Raw genomic sequence first — 21,753 nt, 5'->3', positions numbered from 1 at the left:
GGTTGAGAATTTCCCTTGTGATTCCCTCTCTGGCCCTTAGGATATGTAGCAAAGTTATATTTAATTTTTAAACATTGAGGGACTTCCTGGTTTTCTTTTCATTATGAATATGGCTCAATTCTCCTGTGGTCTAAGAATATAATATAGTTAATTTCAGGCTTTAAAATGTGTTGACTTGCTTCATGGCCCAACATTTCACCTACTTGGGTAAATATCCTAGATATTGTGGATAAATATCCACAATATATCCTTAAAAATAATATATTGTGTACTTAATGTGTAATGCTCCATATATGTCAATTAGGTCACATTTGTTACCAATGTTTCATCTGCTTTGTCTATCAGCTATTGAGAAAGGTATATTAAAATCTTCAAACCATGCTACTCTAGTCAACATTGCATTGAAGAATCTACCAAGTGTTTTAAGGCCAGAGAAACAAAAAGAATAAGAATTGGGGGGATAATTGTGACTATTCACAGATCATAAGAGGATGTACATAGAAAATATAAAATCATCTATAAATACACTATTAGAATTAAAAATGGAAAACTTGCAGATCTTTGAACCAAGAAAACAATCCAGAAAGCAACCCAGGGGAAGAGATTTCTGATGGATGGAGGGAGGAGCATCAGAATAATGTCGGACCCGTCCACAGAGACCTGGCAAGCCAGAAAGGGCTGGCAAGACATATTCAGAATGCTAAATGAGAAGAGCATGCAGCCAAGGATACCTTATCCAGCAAGGCTATCATTCAAAGAAGACATAATACCTGTTCTTCTGAAGCTGTTTCAAAAAGAAACAGAAGGAAGATTTCCAAACTCATTCTACGAGGCCAGCATTACCTTGATCCCCCAAACAGGCAAAGATTCCCATCAAAAAGGAGAATTACCAAGCAATATCCCTGATGAACATCGTTCATATACCAAAATACTCAACAAGATCCTAGTTGATAGGATCCAACAGGACATTAAAAGGATTATCCATCATGACCAGCTGGAACTTATTCCTGGGATGCAAGTGTGTGGATCAACATTGGCAAATCAATCACATGATAGAGAACATTCATCAAAGAAAAGACAAGAACCATAGGATCCTCTCAATGAATACAGAAAAAGCATTTGAAAAAATACAGCACCCTTTCCTGATTAAAACTCTTCAGAGTGTAGGGATAGAGGGGACATTCCTCAGTTTTATAAAAAGCATCTATGAAAAGCCCACAGCGAATACCATTCTCAATGGGGAAAAGCTAAGGGCTTTTTCCTGAAGAGCAGGAACACAACAGGGATGTCCACCCTCAGCACTGCTGTTCAACACAGCGCTAGAACTCCTAGCCTCAGCAATCAGACTACAAAAAGAAATAATTCACTTGGCAAATTGGCAATTCAGATTGGCAAAGAAGTCAAATGCTCTCTTCCCAGATGACATGATACTTTATGTGAAAAAACCCAAAAGAGTCCAATCCTAAATTAATAGAATTCAGGCCAGTTTGCATTTCTGTACACCCTCTGGATCTAGAATGCCCCCAGTACACCCCCATCCCAGGGGGCGTGGGTCAGGCAGAGCACACACCCTAATGCTACCCTGTTGGAACCCATGATGAGCCTCCTGGTCCCTCCCTCCACGAGACATCCCCTATCCCCTGACGACTCCAGCCTGCTTCTTGGAACTCCCATTCCCCTTTCGGACCCCATCATTCACTTTTCCCATCACTGCCATCATAGAGAGTATGTGGAATTATTTACGATTCTGTCATTTATATGATCTTTTTCGTCACATTTGCTGGGAAACGATACCTCGAATCATCTACCCTGAGGCAGAAGCCCTTGTCGCATTGCATGACTTCACTGTGGACTCTGAGTGCCCTCACAGTGTCATGGGGCTAGTGTCTCGGGCAAGGTCCTCACTGAGCTGGCTCAGCTGTTGCAGTGAAGGCCTGAGCCAGGCAATGCTATCTGTGTGCAAGGAAGGCAGCACAGCCGAACATTTGGTCTGGGTTCAGAATTGCTCATGGCCCCTCAGCCACAACACATGGCCTAGAGCACATCCTGAGGACAGGGACCAGCCCAGTGTCACCCTGGGGAATCTCCACAGAACAGCCCTTGTGTCCAATGGGGGAAGTCCATAGGAGCAGGGACCATGGGAGTCCAAACTCCTGAGGTAGAATCCATCTTGGAGACTGCCCAGAACTTCCTAGGAGTTCATTCCATCATCTTGAATGAATCATCTAAACACATTTCCTCATGTGAGAAAGAATGAGCCTCAAGCTCCAATGAAGGGACTCTCCTAGGTCGTCTGGAAAATCAGGGGAAGAGCCAGACTGAGATGGGAGATGGTCTCCAGCATGATCCCCCCGAGTAGCTTTAGCTAGAGCCGAAGTCACCCATTGACCTTTCCTGCACACCCAGACTCTCCTGGGACTCTTCATGGGGCCTATTCTGGGAACTAAGGTCATATCAGCTCTGACACTGGTTATAACGAGACTCTGGGATGTCAATGGAGTCCCAAGCCATAGGCCATCTCAGAGTTTGTCTGCAAAGACACAGTTGGAGGCAAACCCAGATGTTGACAGAGGGTGGAGGAAGATGGGAAAAGCTAGGCTTTTCCATCGCAACTGCACAAGAGGCCTAGGCCAGGCCCGTGCAATGCCACAGAGGGCCCAGGAAGCCAGATGCTCCATAATATTGCAGAGAGCTCAGTCGGACTCGTCCTGAAGTCCACACATGCTAGATCCCCCACTAACTCAGGAGAACCTAAAGGTGCTCAGGGTCTTGGCCTAAACAAGATGACCCTCTGCATGGTACATAATCTGCAAGATATACCCGCCAGGCAATAGGGACTGACTCAGCCAAAGAATACCTATATGGAATTTAACCACAGACAAACGTGTTGTGGGAAGCTCAAGGCCTCTAGAGACATAGACGGGGTGGGGGATGGGGGGTGGGGGTGGGTGCAGGGATTGATGAGGCCTTAACTGTTGGCCAAGCTCACTATCATCTATTTTTCCTTTCAAGTGCAGGGGCCGGGGTCAGGGAGGTTAGAACCCAGTGTCTTCCCACTCCGCCACTGGAAAAGAAGAGCCCTCTCCCCCTTCATCCACCATGCTGCAGCTCTGGGGTGTGGGAAACTACCACCCATGGGCCCAATGGGACTTCCCCCCATATTCTTTCAATCCAGTGTGACTTGGGACGCTAGTTATGGATGGTCTGTGGCTGCTTTCAAGCCACAATGCAAGAGTGGAGTCATTGTCATGGACACCACATGGACTGCAACACCTAATAGAAAATCATTACAGAAGACTTTCCAGAAAAGTCTGAGCCGATCCCTGGTATCAAATCCTAGGATTATGTCCCTTCTTTGAGAAGAATGTAGCACCTTCTGGGTGAAATCTAAGTTCTTCAAAACCAGAGGCCAGGACTCCCATCCTTTTAGCCACAATGCCACTTCCATCTTCCTCTACTGACACCTTGAAGGGCATGTCTACAGGTCTGCCACCCAACGGGAATTCACTGTCATTTCCATGTAGTGATGTTCAGAAACAGAGGTGTAAGTATGAATTTGAGAAGGTTAGCGTGTGTTTCCTCTTTGGTAGCCACAGTGTGCAAGGAGGATACAACACAGCAGCATGCTTTCTGTCCCGCAGGAACGGCCACACAATGTGGTTGCATAGTGATTTCAGAAGGAAGCCACCTTCGTAGAACAAACTTCATCTCAGAGGATTACCAAGTCCCTTGTCCTGGACACTAGGTTCCACCATGGCCGGGGGCACACAGAGGGACAGAGACTCCCCCTGCACATCAGGGTCTTGAAGGGACACCTGCTATTCCAGGACAAAAGATCCCGAAACCATTCATCCACCTGTCATCCAGCCAGGCATCTGTGAGAGAGATCTATTCCAAGCAGAAAAGACAGCCCAAGAAACAACAAATGACAGACTTGTGTGACAAGTGCCATGACAGGGGACACTCAAGAGGACTGGTGGTGTGCAGGGTTGACCAGACGTGGGGTTAGGGGGACATGGAATGCTCCAGGAGGGTGATCACAGCTGTGTCACTATGGGGGAATCTTGGGAGGACTGGGGGCGTACAGGGTTGGCCAGACCAGGGGACCAGGGGTGCTCCAGGACAAAGTCACAGATGTGCCCTTGGGTGGCTACATGTGTCAGTGTGACTGGGCATTGGCCAGACCAGAAATGATAGCACGGGCGAGAGGCAGTGTCCCTAAACTGTCTGCTGCAAGGCAAAAGTTGGTAAGGAGATCTCTTTCAGCACAATTTCATGTCACATGCGTCCATGAATCCATAAAGCTGATCGTGTAGAACATGAAGTACATAGTTGGCTATGGGTTTCAAACCTGAGGTACCGGGGCGGAGCACACTTGATCTTTCTTTTGGCTGCTTTCAGCATAGGATGACTTTTCCCACCTTCATCTCTGACCTCAGGACAGGGAGCAAAGGCAACACAGATCTACACGTCAAAATGTCAACAGAAATCTGCAAACCCAAGTTCTCCCAGGAGCGAAAGGTTCAGGACCAGGGTGACAGAAAGGGGAGGCCAATGGTAAGGAACCAAAGGAACATGTCACGTGCATGGGAGCTGGCCACTTCTCTACGTGTCTGAAGCAAGCCGTGCCTGACAGGAGGGAGTCCCACCTGCACCTTGTCCGTCTGTTTTCTGCCCTTGAGCAGAGCGGACGATGTGTTGAGCTGGGTGTGGCTGTGGGGGGGTGGGGGGGGGAGATGGCCAGCTGGCCACAGAGGCTACCTGCCAAGTACCTAGAGGACCAGCTCCTGGTCCTCAACTCCAATGATACAATAATTACGTTTAGTGACCTATTTCCGGGGTCAGGTCATGTGCTCAGTGCCTTGCTGACTATATCCTCTCCCATTGTATTTTTTTAAAAACACCTTAGGCAGGTAAGATTGACATACAAAAAGCTGCCCCTAGTTAATGTGTATAAGTTGACCCTGCCCCTAACCCTAATATCTAGTTAAGAGACACTCTATTTTGAAAACTGCTCATAAATTAGAGGATGGTTTTTAGGAGCTAAGGAATTCAGGGACCAACCTTCTTCTGTCTTATTCTCCCTGGAATCCTGTAAATCGGAACCCATTAGGCCACGTGCCATCTGGAGAGTGGCCACACGGGGGCAGCAGTCGGTAAACAGTGCCCCTAACCCCATGGCAAAGCCCTTTCTTCCTTCATGCTGTCAAACCTTGTTCACTCAGTGTTTACAAACCATGGTAGAGATGATGAAAAGTGTGACTTTGTTGAATTTTTTAAAACCCAAACTAATTCTTTCAACCTGTTAAGAATAGAAGATGTTTTCTCAAATCTCGGACTCAGAGAGCACATGAAGGCCCTGAGGCCTGGGAAAGGGCTATGACGACGTAATCTATTCAGGTCAACTTAGGAAACAAGAATGGCTTCTTCTCCACTTCCTTGCAGGAAGAACTTGTGTCAATTAACAGCCCTGAATCCACACAAAATAGTGCAGCACAGAGGAAAACAAAGGAGAATCAACAGCCTCCAGAAGCCAAGAAAGAGCCACACCCAGGAACCAAGAAGATAGACCAGAAGGGCCAATTTGCATTTCTGTACATCCTCTGGAGCTAGAATGCCCGCGGGGGTCATGGGTCAGGCCAAGCACACACACCCCGATGCTGCACTGTTGGAAGCTGTGACCAACCTCCCAGTGCCTCCCTCCACGAGACACCCCCTATCCCCTGACGACTCCAGCCTGCTTCTTGGATCTCCCATTCCCCTTTTGGACCCCATCGTTCACTTTTCCCATCACTGCCATCATACAGAGTACATGGAACTACTTACTATTCTGTCATTTAAATTATCTTTTTGGTCATGTTAGCTGTGAAACGGTACCTCGCATCATCTACCCTGAGGCAGAATCCCTTGTCGCATTGCATGACTTCACTGTGGACTCTGAGTGCCCTCACAGTGTCATGGGGCTAGTGTCCCGGGCAAGGTCCTCACTGAGCCGGCTCAGCTGTTGCAGTGAAGGCCTGAGCCAGGCAATGCTATCTGTGTGCAAGGAAGGCAGCACAGCCGAACATTTGGTCTGGGTTCAGAATTGCTCATGGCCCCTCAGTCACAACACATGGCCTGGAGCACACCCCGAGGAAAGGGACCAGCCCAGTGTCACCCTGGGGAATCTCCACAGAACAGCCCTTGTGTCCAATGGGGGAAGTCCATAGGAGCGGGCACCGTGGGAGTCTAAAATACTAGGAGAGAATCCATCTTGGAGACTGCCCAGAACTTCCTAGGAGTTCATTCCATCGTCTTAAATGAATCAATTCATCTAAACACATTTCCTCATTTTAAAAAGGATGAGCCTCAAGCTCTGATGAAGAGACTCTCCTAGGTCGTCTGGAAAATCAGGGGAAGAGCCAGACTGAGATGGGAGATGACCTCTAGCATGATCCCCCGGAGGGGCTTTAGCTAGAGCCACAATCACCCATGTATCTTTCCTGGACCCCAGACTATCATGGGACCCTTTCTGTGGCATATTCTGAGAACCAAGGTCATGTCAGGGCCAAGAAACATCTGACACTGGTTATAACGAGACTCTGGGATGTCAATGGAGTCCCAAGCCATAGACCATCTCAGAGTTTATCTGCAAACTGGGTGGGAAACCCAGATGCAGACAGAGGGTAGAGGAAGATGGGAAAAAAAGTTAGGCTTTTCCATCGTGAGTCCACAAGAGGCCTAGGTCAGGCCTGTGCAATGCCACAGAGGGCTCAGGAAGCCAGGTGCTCTAGAACATTGCAGAGGGCTCAATCGGACTCGTCCCAAAGTCCACACATGCTAGATCCTCCACTAACTCAGGAGAACCCTAGAGGTGCTCAGGGTCTTGGCCTGAACAAGATGACCCTCTGCATGGTACATAACCCGCAAGATATACCCGCCAGGCAATAGGGACTGACTCAGCCAAACAATACCTACATGGAATTCAAACACAGACAAATGTGTGGTGGGAAGCTCGAGGCCTCCAGAGACATGGGCGGTGGGGGAGGGAATTGCTGAGGCCTTTACTGTTGGCCAAGCTCACTATCATCTTTTCTTTCTTTCAAGTGCAGGGGCCGGGGTCAGACAGGACGGATCCCAGTGTCTTCCCACTCTGCCACTGGAAAGAGGAGGCCTCTCCCCCATCACCCATCATGTTGCAGATCTGGGGTATGGAAAACTACCACCCATGGGCCCGATGGGACCCCCCCCCCATATTCTTTCAATCGAGTGTGCCTGGAACATTAGTTATGGACAGTCTGTGGCTGCTTTCAAGCCACAATGCCAGAGTGGAGTCATTGTCAGAGACACCACGTGGACTGCAACACCTAACAGAAAATCTTTACAGAAGACTTTCCAGAAAAGTCTGTGCCGATCCCTGGTCTCAAGGACCCTAGGATCATGTCCCTTCTTTGAGTAGATCATAACGCCTTCTGGGTCAAATCTAAGTTCTTCACCCCCAGAGGCAAGGACTTCCATCCTTTTAGCCACAACCCATCTCCATCCTCCTCTACTGACACCTTGAATGGCATGTCTATTCAGGTCTCCAGCCCAATGGGAATTCACTGTCGTTTCCATGTAGTGATGCTTAGAAATAGAGGTATAAGTGTGAACTTGTGAGGGTGAGCGTGCGTTTCCTCTTTGGTAGCCACAGTGTGCAAGGATAATACAATACAGCAGCATGCTTTCTGTCCCACAGGAACAGCCACCCAATGTGGTTCCATAGTAGTGATCTCAGAAGGAAGCCACTTTCGTAGAACAATATTAATCTGGGAGAACTCCCAAATCCCTTGCCCTGGACACTAGGTTGGGGGCACACAGAGGGACAGAGACTCCCCCTGCCCATCAGGGTTTTGAGGGATGCCTGCTATTTCAGGACAAAAGATGCCAAAACCATTCATCCACCTGTCATCCAGCCAGTCATCTGTGAGAGAGATCTACTCCAAGCAAAAAAAACAGATTGAGAGACAAAAATGACAGCCTCATGTTATAAGTGCCATGACAAGGGACACTCAGGAGGACTGGGGGTGTGCTAGGGGGACTGGGAATCCTCAGGATCACCTCCAAACGCTGACCAAGACTTTCTTCTACTCAGTTCTCCATGGAGCCCACCTCAGCACTGGCAGATGGGACTACCATACCCATAGGCCCGAACCCTAACCTGGGTGTGGTTCTCAGTCTTCCATCCCCAGAGGCCTGGACCCCAAGCCCCCCAATAGGGGACCCCCGAGCCACAAACCAGGAATTCACCTACCACCCAGGAGGAAACTGTGCCCTTTGGAGCTGCAGAGAACCCTCAAAGCATAGAAACCTGCATGTACCCCTGATGTAACCCCCAAAATTTGTGGCCCCCTGGACCACAAACCTGGACTTGATGCCCCATCTGCATCCCGCCCTCCTCTCAGCCCCTCAGGGATCCTGCCACAGCACCAACAGATAGGGCCTGCCACGCACCGAGGCCCAAACCCTAACTCTAGTTTGGGTTGTCAATCTTCCATCCCAAGAGGCCTAGTCCTCCGATCCCTCCAGATTGGGGACCCCTGGCCTGCCACCCAGGAGAAGGCCGTAACACTGGGAGCTGTGCAAAACCTTCAGAGTGGGAGATACCTGCATGCCCCCTTCAGGCCACCCCCACCTTCTGCACCACCCTGGGCTACAAACCAAGAGCTGGAGGCTCAGCCTCTCCCCTTCCCTCACCTCTGCCCCTGGGGAGCTTGCCTCGTCAGAGAAGCTGCCTGGACCTGGACCACGGTCCTACATGTCCCAAACACGCACCTAGTGAGAAAGCGCTCCCAGCAGGCGCAAGCGTGAGGCCCGAATCACCGCCTAGCGCCGGCCAATTCTCACGAGCTTTCTGCCCAAATTGACATTGATTTGGGCAGAAAGCTCGTGAGAATTGGCCGGAAAGCCCTGGCAAACACGCTTCCGGCGGCGGGGGTCTTCTGGGGAGCCACCTGGGAAAGAACCAGGGTCCCACATTGTGTCACCTGAAGCCTGTGAGAAAGCTCTCTAAATCCCAGGTGCCCATGCTGCCCAGGTCACCTCTGAATGCCAGCCCAATCCACCCTCTACTCAGCACCCCAGGGAGCCCGCCCCACACCGGAAGGTGGGGCCTGCCATGCCCCCTAACCCAGGGTTGGGTTCTCAGCCTTCCCTCCCCCGAGGCCTGACCCTCAAGCCCTCCAGACTGGGGACCCTTGAGCCATAACCACAGGACTCCGCCTGCCACCTAGGAGGAAACCGTGCCCTTGGGAGCTGCTGGAAACACTCAGAGAGAGAGGAACCTGCAAGTCCACCTCAGGCCACCCTCACCTTCGGCGCACCCTTTTGCCAAAAATAGCCGGAGCCTGATGCTTATGCTCACACCCTACCTTAACTCTGCACCCAGGGAGCTTTCCTCCGCAGGGCCCTCAGGGAGCCGCATGGGCCCAGCTCGCAGTCCCACAGGGTCCCAACACGAACCCAGCGAGAAAGCGCTCCCACCACAGGGCCCTCTCACCGTCTGAATCACCGCCCAATGCCGGCCAATTCTCACAAGCTTTCTGCCCACATCAGTGTTGATTTGAGCAGAAAGCTCGTGAGAATTGGCCTGAAAGCCCTGGCGAGCTCAATTCCAGTGGCGGGGGCCTCCGGGGGAGCCGCCTGGGCCTGGCCCGGGGTCCCGCATGGTGTTGTCTGAAGCCTGTGAGAAAGTGCTCTAAACGGTCCGAATGCCGGCCCAACCCACCCTCTACTCAGCCCCCCAAGGGATCCAACCACAGCACTGGCAGTTGGGGCCTGCCATGCCCTAGGCCGGAACCCTAATCCTCGGTTGGGTTTTCAGGCTTCCGTCCTCTGAGGCCTGGCCCTCAAGCCCTCCAGATTGGGGACCCCTGAGCCATAACGCAGGACTCCGCCTTTACTGCCAACACTTGGCCTGCAGGGCCTTAGTTGTAGGGAGAGCCACGTAGCCAGGGCTCCCTGGCCAGGGTCTGGGTATCTCCTCTGGACTTAGCTGGATTTGTGACTCAGGGAGAGACCATACTGGTGGGCCAGGGGGAAATGGGTAGGTTTTCTGGTCTCTGGTTGGGTCTTAAAATCTCCAACCTTGCCCCAGCCTCCCTCTTCCTGTCAATTGTATGAAACTCCTGGGGCCCCTTGGGAGGTGACTTCCTGCCTCAGGCCCCCTGCCCACTTGCCTGCCCACACAGACTCCCAGGGGGATCCCTCTTTTTGCCTTGCTGAGGGAGCAGCAGACACCACAGGACAGCTGCTAATGCCACTAGCACTCACTGACCTCACTCTGTGCCTGGCTGTCTGCTGGGCTCAGGATCCAGGCCATCTAGGGAGACGCCTGCTGGGAGGCTCTTAGGTAAGTGGGAGAGACAGGAGTTGGGAATAACAGGGTGGCAGATGGTGCAGGATCTCAGCATCTGGCAAGGGACAGGCAGAGGAAGAGCACAGGCTGCAGTTCCTCTGGGCCTGGCACTTCATGTGCAAGACCACATGCTTATCCCGGCAGGACAGCAGTTGCTCAAGTCATGTTTGTCACTTGGTGTTTGGCCTTGGGCAGGTTACTTAATGTTTCTGAGCCTCGATTTCCTCATCATTGAAATGGCAATGAGAATGCAAAGGACAGGGTATCCGGCTGCCGGAGCTTGAGGCTTCCCAGGCCACAAGGGACACAAAGTCAGGTGGAAAGGCCCTTGGAAAAGACTTCCTGCCCACACCCCGTATGTGACCCCAAACGGTATTGCTCAGCCTGGTTACCCATGGCTTCCTAAAGGTGGCATTGAATGAGTGACAAGAGGCTGTCCCCAGAATTCAGACACACACTCAGAGCTCCAACAGTAGTCTCCAACAAGGTGAGGCAAAAATAAATAAATAAATAGGTGCCTAGCCAGAAGCAAAGTTTCAAAAGAGCATGTGAGCTCTCCAGGGACCCACTAGGGGCATGCCACCCACACTCATATGACCGGGCTGTGCGTGAGGACGGGTTCACTGGTGGGGCCCTTGTTCTCAGTGTTGGGTGGTCAAGAGGGGCCTCCCAGGGAAAGAGGCAGCCCAGAGCTCAAGTGGCACAGTGGTAAGGGTTTCTCTGGAGGCACTGGGCTGAGGGGAGGTGGAGGCCAGAATAGGCCACCTTGAGTGCAGGGCTGAGGAGCCCAAACTACAGCCCTGGGCATGGGGGGAGTTGGAGGGGTTGGTATGGGGTTGGTGGAAAAGATCACAGTGGGCCCTGTGGGGCAGTGGTTCAACGGGGAGATAAGAGGCTGGTAATGGACAGGGACTGTGAAGACAGAGGGGAGCAGGAGAATATTAGAAATATTTCCAAGATAAAGACAAGCAGAGCGGTGCTGAGAGGGTACCAACCAGGGCTCAAGAGTAGGAAAGCAAGGAGCTGGCCAGTCTGACTAGAGGAGGTCCTTGGGCAGGGACCAGGTTGCAGGAATGTCAGGTGCCAAGGTGTACGGCTGCCCTGCACAGAGGAGAGCTCGGAGCTTCTGAATCACAGCCCGCTGACCCAGGTGCAGGCAGAGGTCAGGTGCCCTCCGGTGGTCTGAAGCCCCTGCTGGGCACAGGTGGGCACCTTGAGCCGGCAGGACCCCAAGGAAGAAGTATGTGATGTCCCCACCCCCTATCTGAGCTCCTTTACTGAAGACGGGCTCCCCTCCCCCCCAGCCCTGCAGCTGTCTCTCTGGACAGAGGGAGGGGGAAGTGGCCAGAAGGGGAAGTGTGAGGAGTTCCCCTCCGGCCTGTCACCAGTCTCCTCAGGCCCTCGGAGTGGCAGTCCTGGGGCCTGGCAGCGGCCATGGAGCCTCTGGAGACTCCCGTCAAGGACGGCATCCTCTACCAGCAGCACATCAAATTCGGCAAGGTGGGGACCCTGGCTTCCAGGAGCTGCCCAGGACAGTAGGCGTGGGCCCCAGCCTCGGCCCACCCGGAGCTGGGAGAATGGGGAAGGGAGTCGGTGGGGGACCCAACCAAGGTGCTGGGGAGTAGAACAGAGCCCCATTCTCAGCTTGAGAGGGTTGGGCTAAGTGGGCCTTTTCGAGAGCCTGCCCTGTTTACCTATGGGGAAGCCAAGAGTGCAGAGGATCTGAGAATCCCAGTGGTGGGGCAGGGCCGAGCTGAGAGGTCGGATGACCCAGCAGCCTTCAGCCTTGTGGCCCCTGTAGAGAAGGCCCACCCTGCAGAAGAGGGCTCAGCTCCTCCCAGCCCTGTTACCGGCCACAGTTGGGGAGTTCACTTCTCTCCCCAGGCAGCAGGCCCCACGCCCTCACTGCTTGGCTGCCGCTGCTGCCCAGGGAGATAAACAGTCTGTTTCCTTTGCTTGACACTATTTGCATGTTTCCTTCCTCACCATCGTGAGCCTGAGGCCTCCCTCCTGCCTCAGCCCTTGTCCCATGGCCCAGGTGACCTTTTCTTCATGGAGACGGCATAGGGGGCACCAACGTAAAGGTAGTGTTAGGTGGTCTGCTTGAACCGCGTCAGAGTCACAATCCAGTAGAAGCCCCAACCTTGCCTTCCCATGGCTTCTGAGATATAAGGGCACTAGTGCTCATAGGGGTCCCAGTGAGGCAATTGGTGGTGTGGATTTGAACCCACAGCTGACCAGCCCCAAGCATGGACTCTTCCCCCTGCTCCTCTGGCCCTGGCAGGGCCTCCTCCTCTAGGGCCCTGAGGATCTGGGGGAAGCAGAGGCCAGGCGGGTGGCTAGGAGCCCTTGCTGGTGCTAAGCTGAACTACAGGGAGAACCACCACCCAAGTGTCTTTCCCCCATCCTCGTCTCCCACAGAAGTCCTGGCGGAAGGTATGGGGTCTGCTGTATGCAGGAAGCCCATCAGGTGTGGCACGGCTGGAGAGCTGGGAGGTCCGGGAAGGTGGCCTGGGGCCAGCAGGGGACAGGCCTACAGGACCCAGCCGGCGTGGGGAACGGCGAGTCATCCGCCTGGCAGACTGCGTGTCTGTGCTGCCAGCTGATGGCGAGAGCTGCCCCAAGGACACCAGCGCCTTCCTGCTCACCACCACAGAGCGAAGCCACCTACTGGCCGCACAGCATCGCCAGGAATGGATGGGCCCCATCTGCCAGCTGGCCTTCCAGGTGAGCATAAGGTGGGTGGGCAGGGCATCCAGAGGCCAGAGGTGGGCCACCTGACCTTGTTCACCTCTATGCTCACTCACACCCTGTCACTCAGCAAGCACCTGCCAAGCACCCACAAGCCTTTGGGGAAATAGCCCCAAAGTCCCCAAAATGAATCTCAGATGGCCATTAATGCTGTGGAGAAAATGAAAGGGTGGTGGGACCAGACGTGAATGGCAGGATGTTAGATGGGAAGACCTCTCAGCAAGGGACAGTGAGCCGAGTCCTCAAGGACAAATAAGAACCCATCAGGCAAAGATCTGAGGCAAGAGTGATCCAGACACTGAGGTCTGAGGAGTGTCTTGAACAGAAGGAGCAGCATGGGCAAAGACTCTGTGGCATGGGAAAGTTTGGTGTGTTAAAGGGGCAGAAAGGCCATCGTGGCTGGAGGGTAAGTAGTGGGAGGGAGCCCAAGAGAAGGCAAAGATGGAGAATTTGGTGGGAGCCAGCTGGAACTACTTTGGGATACATGCAGAGTTTAGGGTGAGTGAGACAGATGCCTTTGGCGGGGGGAGGTTCTTTGGGGAGACAGGGACTGAGAGCTTTAAAGCTTTACAGGGTCGGGGCGCCTGGATGGCTCAGTGGGTTAAAGCCTCTGCCTTCGGCTCAGGTCATGATCCCAGGGTCCTGGGATCGGGCTCTCTGCTCAGTGGGGAGCCTGCTTCCCTCTCTGTCTCTGCCTACTTGTGATCTCTGTCTGTCAAATAAATAAATAAAATCGTTTAAAAAAAAAAAAAAAAGCTTCACAGGGTCCATGATGGACCAAAAGGAAATGAGCCTAGCAGTTCCTCAAAAAGTTAAACATAGTTACCATATGACCCAGCAATTCCACTCGTAGGTGTATACCCAAGAGAATCGAAGCAGGTGTTCCAACAGAACTTGTATGAGAATGCCCAGCGCAGCAGCATTCACAACAGCCACAGGTGCAGACGACCTCAATGTCTGCTAACTGATACACCCAATATAAGCTAGCCGCACAACAGAATACTACCCGACCATTAAAAAAAACAAAAAACAACAAACAAACAAAAAAGAATGAGGTAGTGATACATGCTAACACCATAAATGAACCTGGAGAACATCATGCTAAATAAAGGGGACCAGACACAAAAGACCACACATTAGTATCCTTCTATGTATGTGAAACACATTGGAATAGGCCAATCCATAGGGACAGAAAGTAGCTTAGTGGTCGCCAGGGGCTGGGGAGGGTGAGGAGTGACTACTAATAGGTTTCCATGCGGAATAACGAAAAATTCTGGAACTAGACACGCCTGGGTGCCTCAGTCAGTTGAGCGTCTGCCTTCGGCTCAGGTCATGATCCCGGGGTCCTGGGATCAAGTCCCATGTCGGGCTCCCTGTTCAGCAAAGAGCCTGCTTCTCCCTCTCTGTCTGCCTGCTGCTCCCACTGCTTGTCCTCTTTCTCTCTTGCTGTGTCAAATAAGTAAATAAAATCTTAAAAGAAAAAAAATTCTAGAACTAAGTAAAGGTGACCATTACACAATCTTGTGACTATACTAAAACCACTGAATTATACGCTTTAAAATGGTGAAATGGTAAATTTTATGTTGTGTATTTTACCACAATATTTTTTTAAAGATGTTATTTATTTGACAGATGGAGAGGGAGGGAGCATGAGCAGAGAAAGGGGCAGAGAGAGAGAGAGAAGCAGGCTCTCCACTGAGCAGGGACCCTGATGTGGGACTCAATCCCAGGACTCTGGGATCATGACTTGAGCTGGAGGCAGACACTTAACCGACTGAGCCACCCAGGCACCCCTACCCCTATCACCATATATTAAGGTAAAAGCAAAAAAAAAAAAAAAAAAAGGAAATGGACAAGAGCAAGGAGACCAGTGAGGAAGCTGTTGCATGTGACCAGGGCTGTGCTACTGTGGGCCACGGTGGTTGTGGTGGAGGTGCTGACAGAGCTCAGAGGATACGAGGGAAGCTGGTAAAAATGGCCTGGAGAAGGCTGGAGAAGCCAGTTCACTCACAGGTGCCACCCCTGAAGCTCCTGCCCCTTGATCACTCCAAGCTGTTAGGGACACACACAGGCAGGTCCAGTCCTTGGCCAAGTACAAGTGCAGTGGGGACCTTCTCATGTGTTACTTACTTTACAACTCTCAGCACCCTCAAGGGGGCGCCTGGGGGGCTGCAGGTGGGGAAACAGAGGGGTCCCCAGGGTGGCACAGTGTGTCAGGAACAGAGCTGGAAGTGGTACCCTGGTCCCTGGATGTTCTCGCTTGGCCTGAAGTCCTTGGCCTGAACCCAGGCGAAGGATGTGGAAAGAGGTACGGGGGAGGGCTCTAACTTCTGACCTTTCTTCATTCTCCAGGGCACAGGGGAGTGTTCCTCAGGCCCAGGGGAGATGGAAGCTTCCAAGAGGGGCCTGGTCCCCATGGAGGAGAATTCCATCTACTCCTCCTGGCAGGAAGGTGAGTCAGGGAGGCTCAGGGGCAGCCTCAGTCATCCTCCACCGGGGGCTGGGATCTTTGGGGGCCCAGGCATGCTGTACCTGATGGCCTCGCTGCCCTCCTGCCTGCAGCAGGCGAGTTTCCAGTGGTGGTGCAGAGGACCGAAGCTGCCACCCGCTGCCAGCTGAAGGGGCCCTACCTCCTAGTGCTAGGCCAAGACACCATCCAGCTGAGGGACACCTCCAGCCCCCAGGCCCTCTACACCTGGCCCTACCGCTTCCTGCGAAAGTTCGGCTCTGACAAGGTAAGGGTCAGGGAGTGCCCTGCCGGGAAAGCTGGTGGGTGGAGGGGTGCTTAGGTCCCTCTGCCGCTAACCCACGCATACCACCCCCAACCTCGTGTCCAGGACGTGTTCTCCTTTGAAGCTGGACGCCGCTGTGACTCGGGCGAGGGTCTCTTCGCCTTCAGCAGCCCCCGAGCCCCTGACCTGTGCAGGGCAGTGGCCGCTGCCATTGCCCGCCAGCGGGAACGGCTGCCAGAGCTGGCTGGACCCCGGCCCTGTCCCCTGCCTCGGGCCACCTCCCTGCCCTCACTGGACCCGCCAGGAGAGCTTCGGGAAGTGCCCCTAGGGCTGGAGCTGCCCAGCTCTCGGAGGGCACTACTAGCAGATCCGGGCCCTCAGAGCCTGCCTCCACAGCTAAACCCGGTGCCCCGTGATGAGCCAGTGTCTGGGCTCTATGCATCAGTGTGCAAGCGGGCCAGTGGGCCCCCAGCCAACGCCGAGCACCTCTATGAGAACCTGTGCATGCTGGAGGCAGGCCCCGTGCTGCCCAGGGACAAGGACCCGGGGCAGGAGGGTTCCAGCCGCCGCAGCCCCCTGGCCAGCCCCATCTACCACAACAGCGAGGACCTGGGCTGGCCGGGCCCCACCCATGACAGCAGCCTGGAGGCGCAGTACCGGAGGCTGCTGGAACTGGAGCTGGGCGACAGTGATGAAACTGCGAGCTCTGGCCGCCCCAGTGCTCACACGGGCTTCAAGGCCAAGCTGGTGACGCTCCTGAGCCGTGAGCGGAAGAAGGGCCCGGCCCCCTGTGACCGGCCCTGAAAGTCCTGTGTGGCTCTGGGACAGGAGAAGAGAAAGGTGCTCTGCTGTTCCCGGGCCAGGGCCAGTAGTGGACATCTGGGACACACCCCTGAATCCACGCTGGCCCCGGGTGGGTAAGGCAGGCAGGCTGGGGGGGACCCCACCCGCCACCCCCCACTGCCATGTACAGTGTAGAGATTTTCTGGTAATAAAACCTCCTAGCTCTGCTCTTGGTCCCACTGGTAGTGCACAGCCCTCAGCTCCTCCCTTATGCTCCTGACAGTGGCGCTCACCCAGCTGCATGCACGCGGGCTCTCACTCACGCGCCCATTCTGGGTGCCGCAGACACACCCAGTGTGGACTTGACCTCCACGAACCATGGGCTCAGATCCACTCAAGCAGAGGGGTGGGATGCAGATAATTGGGGCCCATGTATTCAGTCCTGAGCAACAAAAATGACGGGGACAGTCAGGCTGGAACAGAAATTGGGCCTAGCAGTGGGGGAGGTGCCCTCTGAGTTAAATGTGAAGGATGGGAAGGGGGGGTGCCTTTGCAGGTGGGCAGCAAAGCCCCAGGTCTTTCCCAGCTGCAGGTGGGTCTGCACTGGCCCAGAGACGAAGGGAAAAGCGTGGGGCTGACAGGAAGTTGGTGGCCAAGCAAGAGAGGCCTGACGAGCCTGCAGTGGGCTTGGTCTGCTCCTCAGCAGAGAGACACAGTCAGATTATAGAAGGAGCAGTGTGGAAAACAAATCTGAGGGAGCCCAACTGGAGACCAAGTAGCCTGAGCAGGGGAGGAGGTAATGGGTGGGGTTGGGGAAGGGTGTGAGTGTGTGAGGTGGGGGGAGCAGAGGCAGAGAGAATCCTGAGCAGGCTCCCTGCTCAGCACAGAGCCCAAAGCGGGGCACAATCTTGCAACCCTGAGATCATGACCTGAGATGAAATCAAGAGTCAGCTGTGTAACCGCCCGAGCCACCCAGGCACCCCATAACTCAGGGGAGTTTTGTTCTCAAGAACCTCACGTTCCAGAGGGAGATAAAGCAAGTGTCTTGAAGACTTTGGTGCCCCCATGCTACTCCTGTCACCATGCCCGAGGCTTCCATGCACAAAACCTCATGCCCCCAAGAGTCTTGCCCCCAGCCCCTTGACCTCAGCCCCACCTCTGCTGCCCCTGCCATTGGCACACCCCGAACCTCTGCATGACCGTGAGGCTCCCTCTTTGCAATCTCATTTCCAAGCATCCACCTCTGGCCACCTCCTTGTCTCTTTCATGTGGGCTGGCATGGCCCACGGAGCTCCCCTCCAACCACACTGGCCTACAGGAGCCTTTCTTCACCATCTGTGCCACTGCTCTCTGCAACGCCACCCTTGTCCAACTTGGATTCTTCGCTCCACCGATAGAGCAAAGCCTTTGTGCTCCTCTCTTCTTCCGTCTTATTTGTCCAGCACAGTGCCCAGCCTCAGGGGAACCCACCTCCTCTCCATATGTGTCCCTGCAGCCAGAGACATCCACATGACCAGGCCTGCCACATTCTCTAATGATGTGATCTCAAAGCTCACACGGACAGGCTCTCCAGAGAGATCTGACATCCCAAGACCTTCTCACCTTCTTCTCTCCATCCCGACTCATTCTCATCTCAGAGATCTCCTGGAGAGATGGCAGGCAGCAGACAGCAGCAAACCGCCCCTCCCAGCTTCCCAGACCTTCACTAGCAAGTGAAGGAGCCATGCCATCTCCATCCTGGCCTACAGGGACAGCAGTGTCTGCTCCCCACCCCACGCGCTCTGACCCCAGCTCTCCTCCCCTCACAGATTGGCAAACCAAGCCGTCCCCTCACCTCAGCCCATGAACTCCACAGTCAACGTCATCCTTCCCAGCCACAAGCAAACGTTTCCAAATTTCACATCTTCAAAGGAAACCTTTGACCTTGCATTCTGCTTCAGCCACCTCCTCGTTCCCTTTTCCCCTTCAAAATGAAACTCCTCCAAAGAGTTGTTGATTACTTTCATTTCCACTTTTTCCTATTCTCCCTTGACCAACTCAAGTCTCCCTGTAGGCCCCACTGATCCGTTACATCGCTCTTATTATGGTCCCCAAAACAAAAGCAACATGTTCTCCCCAACTTCTCAGCAGCATTTGACATCCCTCCTTAAAAGACCATCTTCACTTGGTTCTCCTCCCTCCCCACAGATCTCTCCTTCCCAGCCTCTGCTGGCCCCTCTTCTGCCAGAGTCCTGCCTGGGGCTTTAGCTTCAGTGTATCTCAACCCTGGCTGCACATGGAATCACCTGGAGCCTTTTTTAAAAATGCCCCTGCCTTGTCCTAAACCCAGAAGCTAAGATTTCATCAGTTGGAGTCCAAGGTGGAGAACCACCACTATAAGTGAGCCAATTCCTTCTCCAGATCTCATAGACCATCTAAAGGCTCAGGACTCCCAAAAGTACATCTCAGCACAGACCTGTCCCACTGAACTCCAGATTTAAGAATCCAACTGCGCACCAGACTCCCGGATGTCTGAAAGACGTCTCCAAAGGCAATGTGTGAAAGTAGGTTGTGGGCACCAGGGTTCAGTGCTGTGCCACAGAGAGAAAAGCCTGGAAGGATGTTAGAGGCAGGGGGAGGTAGGTTTATGCCCCGCTCATGGGAGGGGGGGATGTCTTCCCTATGACAGGGAAAGTCTTCTCATGATCGATCAGGCTGCCAGCCATAAAGCACGCTGAGGCCAGGAGGTTTCCCAGTCCCATTGTCTGCAGCAAGGACCCCTCCACTTTACAGTGACAAGCCAGCCCTTGACAACTCAGCATATCCTAGGACACTGAAGGTTACCCTGAGAATTAGGGTTATAGCCAGAACTAGAACATAGGACTCTGGGTCTATTTTCTGGCATGCTTTTTCATTACAAATCTAAGACTCTTTGCTTTATGGCAGTTTTTGTGAGAATCCAACCAGTCTGTAAAACAGAAAGTCTTTGCAAATCTTAAGGATTCTAAGGTCTCGCCCTGGAGCTGCACGTGTACTGGACACTAGGGGGCACTGTGTCCTAGCCTGGGACCTGTGCAGGGAACACTGGTGGCTTCATCCAGGCCTTAGCCTTGCACAGCCAAGGAATGGGACCCTGGCGTCCTCTGCTGGAGGACCGCCAGGAGCCCCAGGCTATCACTTGTCCTTTACTCATTTGCTGTTTCACTTTCTCAATCCTTCCTTCATCTCTTCAGTCACATCCACTGTGTACAGACACTGCGGAAACGGTGGATAAGACAGACAAACCCCTGCTCTAATGGGACTCCCACTGTAATGAGAACAAAGGGCAATGAAGAAACAAGCACATAGGGCGCCTGGGTGACTCAGTGGGTTAAGCCTCTGCCTTCGGCTCAGGTCATGATCCCAGGGTCCTGGAATCAAGTAACACATCCTGCTCTCTGCTCAGCAAAGAGCCTGCTTCCTCCTCTCTCGCTCTCTGCCTGCCTGTCTGCCTGTTTGTGATCTCTGTCTGTCAAATAAATAAAATCTTTAAAAAAGGAAGAAAGAAACCAACACCTAATATAATGTCAGGTGGTGTTAAGTGCTATGGGGAAAAATAAAGCAGGGTAAGGGGCTACGCGCCCAATGTGAGTGACATGTCAAGGGGCTATTGTTTTAGATAGGGTGAGCAGGGAAGGCAGGCCCTTTGGAGGAGGCAACAGCTGAGCAAAGATCTGAACAAAGTGAGAGAGCCTGTTGTTTAGGTAGCAGGGGAAACTGTTCCAAGCAGAAGGAGGTACAAGTACAAAGTCCCTGGGGCAGGAATATGCTTGATGTGCTGCAGGAACAGTGAGGAGGCTGGAGTGGCTGGGGTAGAGTGAACAAGGAGGGGAGCGGTGGGAGGTACACTCAGCAAGGAGGGGAGCAGTGGGAGGTAGAATCAGCTTATTAATGTCATGTACATCTTAAGGACCTTAGTTTTATTTCAAGTGCAACATGAGCTTACTGGAATGCTGAAAGCTGAGTGTGATGTGGTGTGATTTTTGCTTAAAAAATATCACAGCTGCTGCATGGAGGTTCTGGGTTAGGTAAGGGTAGAAGCAGGAAGATCTGTTAGGAGACTGTTAAGGTGTCCATATACAAGACGAATGGCGGGAACAGCAGTGGCAGCAGTGACCAAATATGGAACATATTCTGAATTTAGGGTATAACAGAGAAAGGAAGGATAATGTCATAGTTTTTTTTTACTGAATCAGGTGGATGAATGGTGATGTCATTTACTAAGGTGAAGAAGAAATTAGGGAGGTGGAAAATCACAAGTTTAAATTGGGATATGATGAGTTGAGGTATCTAGCAGACCTGTAAACAGAGGGTGGATAGGATGTTCTATAATAGAACCTGGAATTTTGGGAAGGGGGGTCAGGACTGGACATATAACTTGGGAGTCCTTGGCACATAGGTGTTACTGATAGTCACAGGACAAGATGGGGTCCAGGTGAATGAATGTAGTGAGGGAACATTTCATGGCCATGTTGGGAGGCAGATGCAGGGCTGCCAAGGGAGGTGGAGAAGGAATAACCAGTATCAGGAGGAGGCATGAAGCCAGGGGCAAAGGGGAAGGCACCTGGGCCAGTGCTACTCCCACACAGAGTAAAAGGAAAGCTGACAAATCACCATTGACTTGATAACTTGGAGATCACTGGAGACCCTGAAAAGAGGGAATTAATTTAGAGGACTGGTGGAAACAAGGGCCTGGGTGCAATGAGTCCAAGGAAGAGCAGGAGGAAAGCAAGTGCAGTTGTCTATAGCAAGGGCAGTTGTCTATAGCAAGGGCTATAGACAACTCCTTTGAGAAACTGTACTCTCAAAAGGACAGAATAAGGGACACCTGGCTCAATCGGTTGAGCATCTGCCTTTGGCTCAGATCATGATCCCAGGATCCTGAAATCCTGTATCCGGGGAGTCTGTTCAGTGGGAGTCTGCTTCTCCATCTCCCTCCCAGCTGCTCACGCTCTCGCTCTCTCTCGCTCTCTCTCTCTCAAATAAATAAATAAAATCTATTTTTTAAAATGGGGTAAAATAGAAGAGCAATAATTGGAGGGGAGGTGGGGTCAAGAGAGGATTTCTTTAAAGGTAACTCTTACAGCAGTCTGT

General features: G+C 52.7%; 1 protein-coding gene across 6 annotated transcripts; it reads left to right on the top strand.

Moving 5' to 3' along the window:
- The first annotated feature begins 9,624 nt into the window (after positions 1–9,624).
- On the top strand, positions 9,625–16,869 carry DOK3 (docking protein 3). Of its 6 annotated transcripts, none has more exons than XM_047731517.1 (7): positions 9,625–9,702; positions 10,209–10,369; positions 11,680–11,875; positions 12,797–13,102; positions 15,479–15,578; positions 15,689–15,861; positions 15,964–16,869. In XM_047731517.1, exons 3-7 carry the CDS (start codon positions 11,810–11,812, stop codon positions 16,660–16,662), a joined length of 1,344 nt encoding a protein of 447 aa, XP_047587473.1. In that variant the 5' UTR covers positions 9,625–9,702; positions 10,209–10,369; positions 11,680–11,809; the 3' UTR covers positions 16,663–16,869. The 6 variants fall into 6 exon arrangements, with proteins under 6 accessions (XP_047587473.1, XP_047587472.1, XP_047587471.1 ...); XM_047731516.1 differs by having other exon boundaries at positions 9,630–10,044; XM_047731515.1 differs by having other exon boundaries at positions 9,630–10,369; positions 11,773–11,875.
- Positions 16,870–21,753: the final 4,884 nt, after the last annotated feature.

Source organism: Lutra lutra, chromosome 5 (assembly GCF_902655055.1).
Source record: "Lutra lutra chromosome 5, mLutLut1.2, whole genome shotgun sequence".
Taxonomy (NCBI): Eukaryota; Metazoa; Chordata; class Mammalia; order Carnivora; family Mustelidae; genus Lutra; species Lutra lutra.
Note: the sequence above shows the minus strand (reverse complement) of the source record. Positions and strands in the feature narration are given on the sequence as shown.